Below are 17,927 nucleotides of genomic sequence, written 5' to 3'. Positions count from 1 at the left end.
AAGAGCCTAAACTGTGCTGGGGAGTTTACCATAATGGGGAAAACATTCAGGAGCTTTTACGACAACAGCCACTGGAAACCTAAGAAAATCCAGAAATAAACTTTTACAGGAAAATAAAATCATTGTAATGAAATCTGCAGATTGCTGAAGGCTAAAATCATTCAGTCTTCACTCACTGCTACCTCACTTGTGATTTCAGTTCCACCCACTCTCCAAATACTTACCTTCAGTCCACTTTGGCTACTTTAGAGTTTTCAAGAGTTTGTTTTTTTGTTTTTTGTTTTTTTTTTTGTCTGTTTGTTTGTTTGTTTTGTTTTGTTTTTTACTTCTTCCTTGTTCTTTTCTGCCTCCCTGAGGTTTCCACTGAGAAATAAGAGGAATTCAGTGTGTGGTAGATTACAATAATTTCTCAAACATAGTATTGCAAGCATATTAGTAGCAGATAAGACAAAAAACCTCAAAGAATTTAGGGAGGAGGTTAAAGAGTAAGTATCTATTATATGTTTCACATAGCTTAAGTTTGAGGAGAAAAATGGGTATTTGCAAACTGTTTAAAAATAATTTAAAGTGGGGGACTAAAAATTACGGGCTATAAAAAGAAAAATTACTTAACTGGCTAGTTTTCATTCCCTGTCATTATTTCTTTGAGTTCCCAGACATTATCTGAAACGGGGGATTTTCATCAGACAGCCAAGCATGAGAAATTGACCCTTTAATTTCAGCACAGAATGGAAGGAATGTCTATGGTGTGAAGGTATAGGCTGCATGAGGGAAGTAACTAACACAAGCTACATCAGTCATGCACAGCAAAGCCCCCTCTGCATTGCATTCCTTGTATTTGTTTACATGAAACTTTGGCTCAATGAAAGAGTTATAAGCTTAAGTACCTAATAACTTCACTGGCTGAGAAACAGGCAATAATAGATGATGCACTAGATTACATTCCACTGACACGGTATGACAAATATCTTAGAGATTTCAAGGCTTTTGTACCAGCACCCATCACAGAGCCTAAGCAGATGTTGCATGAAGTGTTATTGTTCATTATACCTTGCAAGCTGTGGGCTCTTGACAGATGTGCTGGAGCAGATCCCTGTGCTTGTATCAAAAGTTCTCAGCAACAAATACTCCCACTAGTCATCTTTCATACTGACTTTTTTTTTTTATATACATGCCTAAGCAGCTCAAGAAGAGCATTTAATTTCCCACAAGAGAAGCTCCATGTGGCAAGCTTATTTTCAGCTGTGTGCCTAATGAATACAACAACTCATTTTACACTTTTGTTTGGGAAAGTGCATGACATTTATGTCAACATTGCTCTGCCAACAAAAGCACGTAAGTTTACACACAAACAGCAATCATTTAAAATCTTCCAAAAGTTACTCCTAAAAGAAAAAAATTAAAATAAAATAAAATAAAATAAATGAAAGATACTTTAATAGAGAAGCTAGGAAAAAGTACTAAAGAACCAGCCAGAGCTCTGCATTAATTCAGACTTGCACAGCGTTTGTCAGCGTGGTGCATGCCCAGGACTTCGTTCCAGCAAATCATAACAGAGGTTCCCAGGATCTAGAATTTAAGCAGCTTTAAAAAGACGTCTGAAGTTGACAAAAGCACTCTTACGTCGTAAAACATTTGTCTCCGATCAGAAAGCAAAACACACATAAACCCACAGAGTTTAAAAAAAAAAAAAAAATATTGGTGGGAAATCTCTCTTGGAAGAGCTACTAAAGCTGAAGAGGTTCACAAGGGGTGCAGGCAGGAACCTGCCGGCAGCTAACACTCAAGTTCATCCTCCAGCGTCACTGACGGGCACTCAGCATTAGGACTTAAAAGCCTCAATGAATTTTCTAGCATGCAAGCTGACAAAAATTTCTACTCAAAGGTGAAGTGAAAACCAGACATTGGAGAGTCCCAGTTAGCTGTGTGCCTTGCCAGCAGCAGGAGGAAGCCTTATTCCTCCTCAGCTAGCCACCAGCAGCAGGCTCCACGGCTCCAGCCCAGCAAAAACCGCCAATAGGCTAAATGTATGTTTCCAATATTAAGAAAACCGGCACGCTACTCGAGACATAATCCTCCCCTGGCTGGACTCCCATCAATGACTCTGGTTTTTGGATCTCCAAACCAGCTGCATTGTTAACACAAGGTGTTCTTTCTGCCTGCCAGTCCACAAACCCACACCTCGAAGGCAAACCAGCTGCTTCCTTACTCCTGAGCCACTCCCCCCTGAGCCTTCCCCCTCTCCGATTTATGTATGCTTTACACCAGGGCAATTCTTATATTTTCACTGGTACTGAAGGAATGCCCAGAAAGACAGTTTTAGGCTGCAATATGTAATGATTGCTTTATGCTTTTAATAAAACATTAAAAAAACAAAACAAAAAAGCCCCCACAAAACTATGAAGGTTCTATCTTATGTTGGATACTCCAAATCATTTCCTAACTTCAAGAAGTTCAGTCTTCTCCATGATCTGGGTCCCAGCTACCTTTGAACCACAGTCCTTTTCAACATTCTTCCTCTCAGGCAAATAAAAATAATAATAATAATAAAGAATAAAACCCAAACACTATGTACAAACACATTCCTGAAAGTCGTTTCCTGTACATACAACTCAACTGTCAAAGCATAAAACAAACACACACAAAACTGATGCACAACACATCACCGAGGTTTGTACCACAAGATAGCTCTGCATCTTCTTATTAATGAAACACGAGCTCCATTCACATTCTGAAATTGCTGCTAGTTGAAGAGCTCCAAAAAAAAAGAGAACAAAAGATCTTGAATTCTCATAATTCTTGGGGTTTCTTGTAAATGTTTCCCAAGCCACAACTCCACATGCAAGTTTTTGAGTCTAAAACCCAAGAGACAAATAATTACGGAGAGGGAGACTGCCCAAGCACCAAGACAGAGCAGCAACAGAAAGTAACAAACAGCTGAGGACTCAGTGGTACATGGGATGCTATCTGCTACACTGAATAGTAGAATCTCCTCCACTGCTGTTCACTATTCACAGGGGAGAGTTGAGCAGGAATTTTCACAGGCACAGCCACCCCAGCACCGCAACTGCCACAGGTTCATGCCTGCCTGCAGAAGAAACATTGCGAAATGGATCAGGAGATGTGGATTCCTCCCCCAGTAATGTCACACTGAGTACACTTCCTCCAGACCATAGACTATGTCACACACAACCTGGAAGAAGCCACCTTACAATGGACGAGAGCCACCATGGCTCTGGTTTGTCCTCTTCCCATTACGAGTATTGACCAGGTAACCCTACCAGCGCAGGCTTCTGCATGTGTACAGAGCCTTGCAGGCCCAGCCAAGACCCATTACTTTAACACAATCATCTCTGATGTCCCGCATGGGCAAGTGTAGGGTCCTTCACCTGAGAAGGAATAACCCCAAGCACCAGTGCAGGTTAGGGGCGGACCTGCTGGAAAGCAGCACTGCAGAGGACTTGAGAGTTCTGGTCGACAACAGGCTGACCGTGAGTCAACAACATGTCCTTGTGGCCAAGAAGGCCAATGGCATTCTGGGGTCCATTAAGAAGAGTGTGACCAGAAGTTTGGTGGAGTTTATCCTCCCCCTCTACTCTGCCCTGGTGAGGCTCCATCTGGAGACTGGGGTTGGACTAGACGATCTCCAGAGGTCTCTTCCAACCGCAGTCTCTTCCATTCTGTGATTCTGTGACTTCCCTACACTTGCTCACCACATCTCAAACCTAGAGGCATCCCTTTCAGTTCTCAGAACCCTGTACCCAAATGGATTTTAAGGAACCAGCCATGAGAACAGAAAGGAGTTTGATTCCCCTCTCTGCCTCAAACCAACCTTAACACGAGCACACCAAGGCAAATCCTGGAGAATGCACACTCCAGACATGCCAGACTGAGATTCCGGCACCATCGGGAGTGAGCCTTGACCCCACACTCCAGGGTAAACAGCACCTATGTTACAAGTACATTATAAGCAAATGCACACATCCTTCGCAGCGTTAACAGTCTGTGCCACGAAGGGTTCAATTTTTTTGCAACTCACAGGAGGGCATCTCCTGCAGTTCCCAGAGAGTGCGGGGTCCCTCAGTGGGGACAGCCTGAGGAGATGCACAGAGGAGACCAACAACATGCAGCCCAGGCAGGTCCTGGGGACACATCCACAGGCACCAGGTGTGGGCATGTCTGGGGAGGGGTGAAGGGCACACACAGCTGGGAGGACAAAAAGAAGAGAAACCCAGGAGTTTCAGTGGGAAGAACATCCATGGTGGGGAGTGTGGCAACATAAAAACCCACAGCAGCTCCCTCGGCAAAAGCTTCGGCCCCCATGAATTTCACTGGATACAATGCTCTTGCACTTCTAGAAAGATAAGAAGGCATTTACATCCAAGTACCATCAGTGGAAGTACAATATGTGCAGTGAGTCTGGCTGTACCAGCTGTACATCTCAGGGAAAACAAAATCCTCGCTAAGAGAACATGCGTCCATGCAGGGATGACACGATGCCGCGGCATGAGGAATAAAAAAAAGATACCAAGGAGTGAGTTTCACTGGGTTTATTTTCAATTTATTTTAACCTTATCCTGAAATGGGTTTTGGACCTATTTTTTTGAGTACTAACTTTAGATATTACTAAATATTGCTCAGAGAAGTCGTGGATGCCCCATCCCTGGAAGTGTTCAAGGTCAGGCTGGATGGGGCTTTGAGCAAGTGAAAAGATGTCCCTGCCCGGGGGCTGGACTAGATGATCTTTAAAGGTTGCTTCCAACGTAAAACAATTCGGTTATTCTATGTTTAGATAGCATCATTCTTGAAAAACCAATGCCACAGAAAAAATACTGTATTAAAAAACCTAACGCTTGCAACATGAAAACTGCTGGAATAATACCATGTAGAAGCAAACTTGAAAAAGACATACCTGCTGGAGAAAAACAATTGAATACTTAAAGTCCTTTAAACATTAAAAGTGACCTGTAGATTTTAACTGGTTTATGAAATTCTAGAAACATTGTGAAAAAGACAGATAATCAGGTGCTGCCACAATTCAGCCCTCCCAGGGATGTAATCTATAATCCAGTATGTTTTCCTGAGATGTAACATTTCAAGATCTATCAGATATACCGTAATTCACACATGGGACAGCAGATTTCCTGTATTGCTGAACGAAACATTTAGAAAGAGAGCAAGAGGGAGAATCTGTAAATATGATGAAAACACAAATTATTTAGGATACTGGGAAATATCTGAAATGCACAACATTTTCTCCTCTGCCTCCTTCTCAGACAAGAAGGATTACAGCAAGAAGGCAAAATTAAGTACTTTTTAATAGCCTAAGCAGGTGTTGTGGAGATAGAGGAAGGGCAGCAGTATAAACTTTCATATTTCATAGGTTCTAAGAGAAGATAATAGTAGTTTCTTTTTTTATAGGAACAAATTTAAATATATTTAAGACGTGCGAGATTTAACAGAATATGGACTACAACACTAGGTAATTGAAATCCAGCCACCCTTAATGACCGATACTAATCAGATTTTACTGTGACACAAAAAAATATTTCAGCTCCCACCTGCACAAAGTGTATAGCTGAACAGAAAGAAAGAGAACTGATTATCTTTCAGAATTTGCCCGCAGCTGTTTATAAGAAGAACGCCTGGCTCAGGAAACATTCGAACCTACTTTGGACATGTTTCACATAAAAGTGAGGACTGTTTGCTACAGGTGGTAGAAGCCTCTCAGGTGGCACTGCTGAAGTTCCTGCCTATGGGAAACGGATGGTTCCTTCTGGGATGCAGGATCAAGTATTGCTGGGGGAGCTGGACGTACTGCAGAAGGTGTGAAAGACAAGGGGACACCCCTGGCACAGAACCTGGGTTTGCAGGCTCCACAAGGCAGCAGTTCCGGCACAGGGACTGCAGAGGGACAGATGCAAACCCACAAGAAGATGGGCATTGTTTCATCCCCTGTTCACACAGTGTTCTCTTCCGTATCTCTTTTTATTTCATTAAAACAACAACAACAACAAAACACACAAAACAAGCAAAACAATAGATGTACACACTCTGCTCCAACTACTTTTCTTATTTGAAAGGAACAGTTTGGGAGAGTACAAAGAAGAAAAGGTGTAAAATTATGAAAACACAGTTCTCAAGAAATGACGCCCTATCAAGCTTTTCAAACTTTTAGGAACAAAACCTTTTGCAATTTTTGTTCATTTTGTAAAACAACAGTCCCTTCCCCACCTCCTAGACGAGATACTACGTTTAGGAGAGTATATACACAATGTAAGATGCCAGTGGGTTGGTCTTCTCACATAAGATGTACAAAGCACTGCACTGGGTATTACTGGCAACCCTCCAGCCAACACAAACCCTCATTGGTGCTGAACACCATGTGCCCAAATTTCAGAAGCATTGAGGGAGGCAAAAGCCCAGTGAACATCAATGGCCATGGTGAGCTCTCAGCACGTTTGAAAAAAGAAAAACAAAAAATCAGCCTCAGCAGGCCAGTCCAACACAAAAGTTTTGTGCAAGCAAGGACAATTCAAACGGTCCATGTGAGAACCAGTTAAATACATCCTTGCCATTGGATCAGGAAGCCTCAATATAGTGCCAAGACTCCAAACATGACCCGGTCAGACAGTCACATCAGCCTCAGCCTACCTAAGGCCAAGGCACAAGTTACACAACAGCATAACAAAACATCGTATTCATGAGGGACTGGATGCTCAGCTGACAAAGACTTCTTTTTTGTGGCTTGTTTTTGAAGTTTTTCATCTGAAATTTGTTCTAGAGGTCCCTTCTCCTGACTGACCACACCACTGTTACCCAGGCAGGCAGTTTCATCATCCAACAATGTTTCTAAGTGAAGAAGTCAGCAGATGTGGGAGTTTCATGCCATTATCATTACTATGAGCAAAATGTTCGCAATTTTTTTTTTGTTCTCTCCACTCCTCTTTTCCCAACTGTTACATTAAGGACAAGACATTCTATATGGACACAGAACATACGTTTCACACACTATGGCAGACCGACAACTTGCGAGAGTAACTTCTGTGTTCTTCTTAGATTTTAGGACTAAGATTTACTTCTTCTCAAGATGAATCACCCACAAAGACTTGAAACAACTTTTTTATCCCGAATCCCTAGAAACTTGATTTACTGAAGAAAAACCAATTTCATAGACTTAGAAGCAAAGATAGTTGAGAACAATTTTACATGTGTTATCTAATAAATTTTATGCCCTCCTCCAAAATATGATGTTCTAATACTATGAATATACTGCTTTCAATAAGATACTTGAAAACATTTATTTCTCTCTTTGCCTCTTTCATCCCCATTCCAAGTTTTGATATCAATCCATGGCAGTAAAGTAAAAGTGCATGTTAGGAGAAGGATAATAACATATTGGCATGGAAGAGGCCATCAGCTTTAGTGTTTAATTTCATATCAAGAGTTCACATGGGGAAAGAATACTCTAAAAAGCAAGCACACAAAAAATAAGCTTTTTGGTGCTGATTATACAGCTGGTTTGTTTGTTTCAGCCTTCAGAGGCAGAATGAATCAGTACTTTAACACGCATTGAAAAGGGTGTTGGAAACTTCAAAAAAGCTTAGTAAAAAGACCATAATACTAGAGGAGTCTGATCTTCACAAAGCTAGGGAACAAACTGGTTAATAAGCATTTACAAATTAAGGAATTAGGTGATGCGAATTAATTTAACAAAGTAGCAAGCATAGGAATTCTGTCAGCTTTCTTTGGCTGACTAATTAATTCTTTTTTTTTTTTTCCTTTTCTTCTTAATTAAAATCAGAGACAGTGCCAGCATCAGTATGTGCATATTAACACACTGGCACTCACCGATAGCTCTGCTTTAGCAGCTGCAACCTCTGAGCAATAATACACCACTGGCAAACTGGACCAAAGATACAGCTGTATTTTTCTTTTTCCCAAGCCTCGTAACTTTCATTACTGCTTAATTCATTTGGGTCTATGGTTGGTTTAAGGAAAGCTCGCAGGAAGCAGCCCATGCTCAAAGGCCCATGCTAAAAGGATGCGAACGCCGAACGTGTACGTCGAGTGTCGAGTGACCCATGTGCACGACCAACTCTTCCCTGGCTGGGCCCCACTTCTGCTCACGTTAACACACTACCCTTCCGAAGTTTGGAAACAGAAGCCAACACTTCCTATCGAAGCCCAATTCCCTCCGCTGTGCAGACCCCCAAGCTACAAGAGGAACAAGCGCACCGCGTTATCCCGATGGTCCCCGGGATTCCCTACCACTGAACCGCACTGTGCCTGGCACACGGGTGCACTCAATGCTTCCCACCTCGAGAACACATATCCCCTCTGCCCCCTGTCCCCCAAGGCAAAAACCGAACCGCAGCCCAGCGGACGCGCGTCTGGCGCAGAGGGGCTAAGTGGGACCCCCGGCTCATCCCGAGGGGAAGCCGGTGCGAGACCGAGTCACTTTCCAGTGCCGGAGGGCCCAAGGGCCGCCGCTGCCTCCGGCGTAGCCCCCCGGCGGCACCGCTTCCTCGGCTTCGGCGGGACCGCGCGAAAGGACACGCTCCGGGCCGGCTGCGTACAGCCGCCTCCTGGAAACTACAGCTCCAGGATTCGGTACTACTATTATTAATAGCGATTTCTTTTTTAAAGGAAGGGAGTGCTCTGGAGCTGGCGGGGTCCCGTTGCCCCGCCGGCCAGGAGCCCCTCGCATCCACCGAGGATCTGCAGCAGCGGGGCGAGGGGAGTGGAGGGGCGACCGCCCCCAGCCCGCTCCGCCGGGGCGCTCAACAGGCTGCTGCCCTCCGTCCCGCCGCGCCGAAAGAGCCCGGGCCGGGGCCGCCGCGAACCCCGGGGCTGCCCCGCACCTGCCTCCCGCTCCCACCCTCCCCGCAGCCGCGGCTCCCCCTGCGGCCCCGGAGCGGGGGCTCCCCCGCAGCCCGGCTCACTTACCCATGGTTGGCTCTCGTCGCCCGGGCGGTGCAGGGGGAGCAGGGCAGGAGCTCGCTCTGCCGTGCCTCGCCGGGTTAGACTGTGCTGCGCCGGGCTGGGGCGAGAGGCGCGGCAGCGGACAGCGGCGGCAGCTCGCACACTAGCGCGCTCCGCTTCGCCTCCGGCGGCTGCGGCGCGGCTAGAGGGGCGGGGACGGCCCCGCCTGTCTGCGCCGCCCGAGGGGCTCCCGCCTGGACCGGCCCGGCACAGCTCGGCCCGCCCCGGGGCATGGCTGGCGGAGCGCCCCCCCGCGGCCTGGCGGGGGCAGCCCCGGCGGCGGCGGCCGGGTCGCCCTCGCCGCGGAGTCCCTGGAACTCGGGATTGCTCCCTTGTGTCGGGCCCTGTTCTCCTCCAGTGTGTTATCGTTCGTCCTCAGGAGGCTCCCAGGAACACGCACCCCGCGGCCAGGCAGGACGCCTTCCCCTCTCCACTTAAGGTGCCGACCTGGGTAAACGAGCTAAGGGCACCCTTGACCTTCACAGGTATCAGCTTCTGAATGTTTCACTGTGGCAATGGCATGGGCACTGTGCGCCCAAACATAATGCTATTTCATTAATATCTGTATCTGTGTTCAACAAGGTGATTTTTATCTGTACAGTGTCTAGCATCTGGAACATTGTGTCCAGTTCTGGGCCCCTCAGTTCAAGAGGGACAGGGAACTGCTGGAGAGAGTCCAGCGCAGGGCAACAAAGATGATTAAGGGAGTGGAGCACCTCCCTTATGAGGAAAGGCTGAGGGAGCTGGGTCTCTTTAGCTTGGAGGAGACTGAGGGGCGACCTCATTAATGTTCATAAATATGTAAAGGGTGAGTGTCACGAGGGTGGAGCCAGGCTCTTCTCAGTGACAACCGTGATAAGACAAGGGGTAATGGGTACAAACTGGAACACAGGAGGTTCCATTTAAATATAAGAAGAAACTTCTTCACGATGAGCGTAACAGAGCACTGGAACAGGCTGCCCAGGGAGGTTGTGGAGTCTCCTTCTCTGGAGACATTCAAAACCCACCTGGACGCCTTCCTGTGTAACCTCACCTAGGTGTTCCTGCTCCGGCAGGGGGATTGGACTACATGATCTTCTGAGGTCCCTTCCAATCCCTAACATTCTGTGATTCTGTGATTCTGATGCTGCGAATGGCTCTCCACAGTGTTACACAGCACTGCAGTAGCTGCCACTTCAATGATGTTCCAGCCACACAACCTTGCATGGCTATGCTTGAAGTGACTTCTTCATTTATTTCAACACTGTGAGAAATGTATATTAGCTTTGGAGAAAAACAGTGAAGAGGACCCCTAAGTAACAGACTGGGTGGTTTGGGGATATATGGGTGGCCTCCCCAGTAGGAGCTTACCAGTAAAACCCCTCCATACCTAGACGTGTTGGAGGCAAAAATAATTGTGTTGCACAGGAGTGAGCCTTCACAGGCACAGAAGATGGGTATGGAAGAGAGTGGCAAAGCTGGAGTTTTCAGGTTTGTTGCTTTTCTAGGCTGGATTTTTACCATCAGAACAATTTGATTGCTTCAGATCCAAAGGCCAGCTCTTTAGTCAGAATAAATGCATTTACAGTGACTAATATCAGTCAGATTGTGCTGATTTACATTAATTGGGTACTTGGCATGCGTTTCCTTTGCCTTTGTCACAATAATAGTGTCTAATTTTCTGTTATTTACCTCAAGTATATGGATACATTTAATCTTCTCCTATGATTAATAAACAGATCTATTAAATTATGTCCCCTCTCAGTGAGATCAATTGCTTAAGAACATATTAATAAAACATGAAGCAAAGAAAAAAAAAAAAGTGTGAACACTCATTTTCAGGGAAATTAGTTCATACTTTGCACTTTTCAGGCCCCTGCTCCAGAACCAGCATGTGTCTGTGCTCACATATAAAGCTGCGATGTTAAAGCTGTGGTTTGTTTTCCACTAAAAGAAAAATCCCATTCTCTCAGGCCAAAATCATCTGAAACTTTCACATTGATTAAGGAACATATACGTTTTTCAGGTAAGGACTACGGGTCCAACACCATTCAAGCACTGTGGGATCAGGGAGTAAATGCCTCTTCTCTAAAAGGTAATAACTGGATTGGTTGAGTAAGCCCTTTTGTAAAGATAGGAAAAAAAAATCACACCAAAGCTGATCACTAGGAAGCTGCTTCCAGTCCCCACTGGGAATTAAAGTAGATGAGCTATCCACCTTTGGAAAATGAGATTAATTATGGAAATAGCACATGACCCTCAACTGCGGTGGCACTCAATAGCACTGAAATATGGCGGGAACTGAAGCCAAATGGTAAGAGCACCCCACTGTGTGCAGCACTATGTGCTGGTGAGGGTATAAATTAATTTTATTTTTTAAAATAAATTCTTTAATTAAATTTATATTCTGTGAAGCTCTTGCAGCGTACTGCTTGATTAATATTAGGATCAGCTGAAAAATACATCCATAATTCTGACTGCACTTGCATTTACAGGTAATTTGCATTGTTGAAATCAATGGGACTAGTTGCTCAAGGGACATTGGTCAACATGGTCAGTGCTGTCTGCATTGGGTTTATATACTTATACCAAAGTATGGGGAGGCATTCCTATGGTAATGAAGAAGGAACTGCCCATATTAACACACATGCAGTGAGAGGAGGGACATGCTATCCTTTGTTAGTTTTCTGTCATCCTCAGAAATGTTGGTCATTTTTCTCTCTGAAGAGTAAAGCAGAGAACAGCTGTCCAAATATTGGTTATGGCTCAGCAGTCAATGGGGATTTCCACTCGCAGAGATACCAAGTCTCTGACGAGTGAAGAAAGAAGTTAACAAGGCTGATGTCAGACGTTTTGGTTGCTTAAGCAAAACTACATTACAATACTCAAATGAGGTCAAGAAGGCAGGGATACGTAGGTGGAATTTCTACTGGGAATAGAAATTAAGGAATTTAATTTCAGAACTAAGATGTCTGTAGAAACAGGTACTTCCTTAGTTGCAAAAGGCTTATGACGGGATTCTGATCCATGCTCTTACGCTTCTGCCTACTGCACAACAGAAAAGAGAAAGGCTGGAGCCTGCAGCATTTCAGTGAGTCTCAGTAGCTGAATGGCTCCTCGAGTGCTATAGCTGGTAGCCGTAAGGTAGGGCTAAAGGCCTGCTGCAAATTATTCTGGAAGCCGGATTGATCCAGACAATCTTGGCATCAAGGGATTATAAACCAACCTGGTACCATTGCAGATTTGATCCATAAAAGAGAAGGTGAAGGTTAGAATTCTGCGTTGATGAATGTCATTAATTTTCTACACTGGGTGCTTGAAACCTTTTCCGTAGCTTGGGTGACAACCTGCAAACATTTCTCTATTTGCAGTGTTACCCCAATACTAGTGTGATGATACCTGGTATATCAAGGCACACCTTCACTCCCTGTAGCAATGTACTTGGTGTATCTTCTTACCGAGTTGGGAGCGGTGTGCTCTTCTCTGGAGATGTTTTCAAGCGACCATCTGATTTGCAGAGGGAAATTCAACTTCAATCTCAACGTCAGTCAAGGAGAGGTAAGATGGAAAGGGAGCATCTCATCATTTGTAACTGAGGGCATGCTATCAGTCTGAAATGCTGTATTTTACTGTATTTGGCCATTTCCAGCAATCAGTGGCGAAACGGATTTCAAGAGCAAGTGAAGGCTGTTGCATATAATTCTTCATTTTATTTTGTTGTAATTTACCAGGCTCCATCTGTTTCTCTACCTCTACAGTGGGGAACATCCTAGCTCTGAAATGAATCTCCATTTTCTTTGTGAATGGAAAGATGTGGTACCTGCCTCTACCTGTCTGCTTGTCCCCGTTTTCCACTCTTAACTATCTTTCCTCAGGCTGTCTAGCTAGACAGATTGCCCTAGATACGGAAACCTCCCCAATTAAAAACAGAATCAAAGGCAGTAGGTTTCCACTTAATGTTCTAGCTTTGACTAAACATTTAGAAGCATTAAAGACAGTGGTTTAATAAAAACATGTTCTAGTGGAGTGCTGCTTTAGTAGGTTCTGAGCTTATGCTGTGTCCTCCCACTGACTGCATGTGAGCTGCCTTCCCATGGCTCCCTCTGCTAATACTGAATCTAATGGTTAATTGTAAATATTACTTCTTCTGACTACTACACAGACAGTGCCAGTGGGCTGCAGTTGTTGCCAGTTTCCAGAGGATTAGAGGGAGTGTATAGTGTCACTGCTATGCTTGATTTTGCAAAAATCCTGCAAATCTCCCAAACCTTATAAAATCAGGGACTCGTAAACCTCCCTCCTTTTGAATGTTAGCTTGAGTATACTTTAGATTCAAAGGAGTCAGAAGTGGCAAAATCTGCTTTTAGTTGTTAGTGAGTGTTCTCTGTGGCCTTTCTCAAGGGGGTTCATCTATCCTCTCTGTCTTGAGCTTCTGTGATTCCAGGTACAGTTGAGGCATGCTGGGGTTTTTCTCTCCCATGTGATCTTCTGTTCAAAGGGGTGTTACAGAGGCCATGGATGTTAAAGAGAAATAAGAGGACAATTGGATCGCTTTATACTCTCATCTGCGTGCAAAGAAGGGGTGACCTTTTCATGTTTTGAACTCAGCATCTTGGCATAGATTAATGGGAATGACTCATGCTCTCCTATGTCGTTTGTACCTTTTATGTGAAGCTGATCCGCTTTAGACTCCAACTGCTGCTACCAAAACCCTTTCTTAGTGCTCACTGCAGAGCTGTTTGCAAAGTTCATCCAGCAAAATGCTGAACAAAACTGCTCAGATCATTGGTGCTGTGTAGTCTAAATGAGAGAAAGGAAAAGATAAAAAATGAGAAGTAATTTGATATAGTTTAGTCAGCATGTAGATACTCCTGGAATTTAACATTCAGGTACGATAGTGTAAGGAAAAATATTCTTCAAAATCAAAACTGTTTCTTATTACCAAGTAGGTTATATTTCCAGCAACTGTTTCTCAATCTGTAAATATGAGCAGTGATTGCTTCAGAATAGATATAATTATATATTCAATGGAATGCATGTTTTTTCCCAATGAACCATAGTTAATTTAATCTGAAAATTAGTGATTACCATTTGGGTGTTAATTACAGAGTACTAAATACATCTTCAGTGTTAAAAGATAGGCTTATCTCTGGTTTCTATACCCTAAGTCACTGTGGAATAATCAATGTCACTTTGTGATTTTAAAGGTACAAAAAAAAATAATTAGAAGACATCATTGAAAATGAAGGATTAATGTTTAGATTAGGACCTCTGGCAAGTAAAGAACTGTCTTTTCCTTAGCTCTACATGAGGGACCTTACCCTAAGCACAGTTTTTCGCACTTACGTGTGTGAATATTCTGTGAGCGTCCATGAGAGACCTGGGTCTAGAGAGAGACTCAAAGGAAGAGAATGGTATGAGCTGTTTTTATTCTGGATGCACACACTTGCTTCTGTGCTTTTCTCTACATGCCACATAGGTAACTCACACCTAGGGAACCATGCAGGAGATTATATGAGGACTGAAAGAGCGTGGATGGTCTCAGTGAAGCATTATACAGAGTGGAAAGCTTGTGAGTGGAAGAGTAAACTAACATCTCTGAAAAGGGATGCCTGTTATACAGAAAAAAAATCCAAGTCAGTACAACCTTTCCTTCCATGTGCAACCCACCTCATTTCATGATGGATCTGTGAAATGTGGATGAGAAATGCTGACAGCATTTTCTCCAAGGGAGGGAGAAAAAAGTCTTACCTCCTGGTATGTGAGTCACGACAAAATGATCCTGGTGAAGACATTCTTCCACATGCCTCATTCTGAAAACATTTAGGTGCAAAAATGCACTTGAGTTTGGTCAGACTTCAGTCCAGCAGACTCGGATACAAACGTTTACTGAAGTGCTTTGCTAAGTTCCTGTTGTGGGGTAGGACCATGTGGGCTGGAGAGGCCAGCCTCGTGTCTTTGGGAGGAGCTGACTCAAATGTATAGATTATCCAATGTTTTCATTAGTACCAGTGGGGAGATTTGAATGTGGAATAATTTGCAAATGAAGAAACCAGACGGGGCAAAATGTATACCCGAGAAACATTAGCGTTCAATTTCAGAGCAACTTCCGTGGGAGCGTATATGTACTCATTGCAATATCCTGAAAATAATTGCATACATATGTATGTTAGCCCCACCCTCCAGTGGTATCAATAGACTTAACCTAAGTTCGATGCTGAGTTGCAAATTAAGGGAATAGACTTTAAGTGTTGAACACATGGCTGCCATCCAATAATTTCAGTATGGCACTCACCCAAGAAAGTGCTCCAAGGCAGCCTAATCAGGACAGAATTCCTGGCAAAAGTACATTTTGAGACAAGGCTTGCTCTCTTTTTCCAAAGTAGAAAACTCCTTTGATGGCAGTCACAGAGAGTGTTTAAGAAGATTCTCAGGTGCCTTTTTTTGCAAACTGAAACTCAAACTCAAAAGAGCTGGGAAGGAAAACTGCAGGACTCTTTTTTTAACACTTTTCCTGATCCAGTTGGGCAGTGGAGGCTGAGTAACAGCCAGCTGATTGCATTTCAGTTCTCATTTTTTCACTTCTGTCAATAGGCACAAGCCCATAACTGATTGCAGAAGGTTTTCATTCTGCTCTGTAAACATGAATAGTGCCTAAGATTTTGACTGTATCATAAAGCTGAGTTAAATTCTCTCACAACAGGCTAGCCAGCTTTAGTTATCTACCATTATACATTTAAAAACGCTGGCTTGGTTTTTATGTTGGGGTTTCACCACCAGCCCCCCGGACACACTATGTTTTTTATTGCTTCCGTACTGCTCTTCATGCTTCGTGCAGTCCAGTTTTACCTAATGGATATACTCAGGAGCTGTGGTTTGTGGCAAAAAAAAAAAAAACAACAAAAAAAACCACAAAAAACTAATGTGTTGGAGAAAAGACGGGGACGACTCAGTAGCTCAGGAGCAGTGTGACTTGCTCGGCACGTCCAGCAGCTGCAGACAGAGGCTGGCTGTCCCGGGCTGCAGGAGCTACAGTGGCTGGTGCAGCCCTGCAGGTTCTTCACTGGTGGATAATGGAAATGGGACCAAGACACAATGGTCTCCATCAGCTCAGTGAGGTGTGGTTTTGGAAGAAAGCTCTGCTGGCACCATGGAAACGCTTCACCTCCTCCTGATTGCACAGAAAGCCAAACGCATTAGACCCGCCAGAAATGTGACATTCAGGAATAAAAATGGCACAAGCCACACAGGTCAGATAAGTGAGAACCTTCCAGGAAAGACCCACCAGGATGAATGCAACTGAGGAGCTTGAAAAATAACAATGAGATGATGTTTGATATTGAATCTTGGTTTTGCAAGATTAGTTTAACATCCAGGCTAATAAACATGGTGTGCTTTTTCTTGAAAAAATCCAAACAGCTATTCTAAACATAGGCATTTTTCTCCTATTTTCAGTCCAGACACTGAATTTTTGCAACTGCCTGAGCATATGATTAAAAATAAAAAAATCACAACACTCTAGTCACCCATATATATCCATTCTGCAATTAGGAGAGATGAAAAAGTAAATAAATGAAAGTGTAAGTACATTAGTAATCATTTTACATTTTATTTATAGCATGCATAAGATAGATTGTAAAGCCTGTATTTTATAAATTAAGATCTCTCTTTTTAAGACTGTTGTTATCTGATTCTTGTTATCTTGGCTATCATGTTCAGCAAGTAGAATAATAATACCAATCCAAGAGAGGAATGTAATAAAACTTTTTATTAAAGCTATATTAAACATGGCCTACTGTCATAGGTGTATTTGGAAAGTTCAGGCCAAACGGAAGTGTTTCTTAGCTGCCAGATAGCCGAGAACATTTATTCTGGCCTCCAGTATTCCAAGGAAATAACTTCTTTGTGTTTAAAAGATGAACGGGCCACAGGCAAACCAAACATCACATGAATCTGGCAGACAAAATGACACAGAACTGTTAAAGAAGTTACAGAAACTGCATCTTGGAAATTATTCCCAGAAGATAATGGCACTTCTGACACCCCTTGGGCCTTCCCTGTTTGGAGCTCACCTTGAAAACGATGCAGAAGTGCGTGCCCAGGCCTTGAAATAGTGTGTAGGAGTCAACACATATGGAAGCAGCAGCAGGATGATGCTGTGATGAGCTCGGAGGTGACGGCCCAGAACCCCGGTGGTAGATGATGTGCAGGAGGAACAGGAGACAATGCCTAGCAGAAGTTTTCAGAGCTGCTGCATTTCTGCAGGAGAAGAAAGGCCAGAGCAGAGGTGAACGAGCCTGGCCAGATGGCAATTACGGTGATAAACCAAATAGAAGCCAGGGAAAGGTACAGAGAGAGAGGCAAGACCACTGAGGGAAACAGGGAAAGGAAGTCATGACCAAAACAGGAGACAATGGTTATATTTCAAAAGAAAAGAAGTCTTATTACAGCATTTTTTAAGGGACCAGGTGCTACTTCACCTGCAGTTACGTGTAAGCACATCTCTGTAGCAACTGGATGGATGTTTTGGGCTTGTGTCCTTTCTTTGCTGTGACTCCCACAGGTTTTGGACTCTACTATTATTGATTTTCAGGCTGAAGGATTCCAGCAGTAAAGTTAGAAACCTGTAGCCATTAAACTAATGGGAGATCCCTAGAGAGAGCAAACACTGCTATGAAGAGAATTTATTAGCAGCAGGAATAGAAGCCTGTATCAGCACTTTACTGGTGGATAAATCAGTGGGTTTGCTAATGATGTTTCGGTTCTCTTGATTGAATTGGATTTGTGAGAGAGAAATGCAGCTGCAGACTGAATTGTTTTATATGACAAGAGAATAATGAGTAGCCAATCCTGAACACCCAGGGTTTCTGTATATATGAGATAATTTAGCTTCCGCTCTTGTTATTATTTTATATGCAAATGAAATTATCAACGCCTTTATATAATAACTTCCTGGATCACAT

General features: G+C 43.7%; 2 protein-coding genes across 10 annotated transcripts in view; both read right to left on the bottom strand.

The window, feature by feature from the left end:
• The window catches only part of GPM6B (glycoprotein M6B), a 112,528-nt gene extending 103,388 nt beyond the window's left edge, over nucleotides 1-9,140 (bottom strand). For 2 of the 3 annotated variants that reach the window (XM_071812849.1, XM_065856896.2), the window contains exon 1: nucleotides 8,950-9,138. Coding sequence is in view for 2 of the 3 variants with exons in the window: in XM_065856896.2 (XP_065712968.1) it covers nucleotides 8,950-8,953 (4 nt within the window). In the remaining variant the exon portion in view is untranslated. Of the gene's footprint in view, nucleotides 1-8,949 lie in introns of all 3 variants that reach the window. The other variant, XM_065856875.2, reaches the window with a different exon arrangement.
• A 7,507-nt stretch (nucleotides 9,141-16,647) lies between these two features.
• Nucleotides 16,648-17,927, bottom strand: part of GEMIN8 (gem nuclear organelle associated protein 8) — a 37,351-nt gene continuing 36,071 nt past the window's right edge. For 4 of the 7 annotated variants that reach the window (XM_071812836.1, XM_071812837.1, XM_071812833.1 and 1 more), the window contains exons 7-8: nucleotides 17,037-17,223; nucleotides 16,648-16,917 (exon numbers count right to left, since the gene is read on the bottom strand). In XM_071812836.1, the coding sequence (XP_071668937.1) occupies nucleotides 16,831-16,917; nucleotides 17,037-17,223 (274 nt within the window). In that variant the 3' untranslated portion in view covers nucleotides 16,648-16,830. The remainder of the gene's footprint in view (nucleotides 16,918-17,036; nucleotides 17,224-17,927) is intronic. The other 3 variants (XM_065860593.2, XM_065860601.2, XM_071812832.1) reach the window with 1 other exon arrangement.

Source organism: Patagioenas fasciata, chromosome 1, assembly GCF_037038585.1.
Source record: "Patagioenas fasciata isolate bPatFas1 chromosome 1, bPatFas1.hap1, whole genome shotgun sequence".
Taxonomy (NCBI): Eukaryota; Metazoa; Chordata; class Aves; order Columbiformes; family Columbidae; genus Patagioenas; species Patagioenas fasciata.
This window is presented reverse-complemented; position numbering and strand designations above follow the sequence as displayed.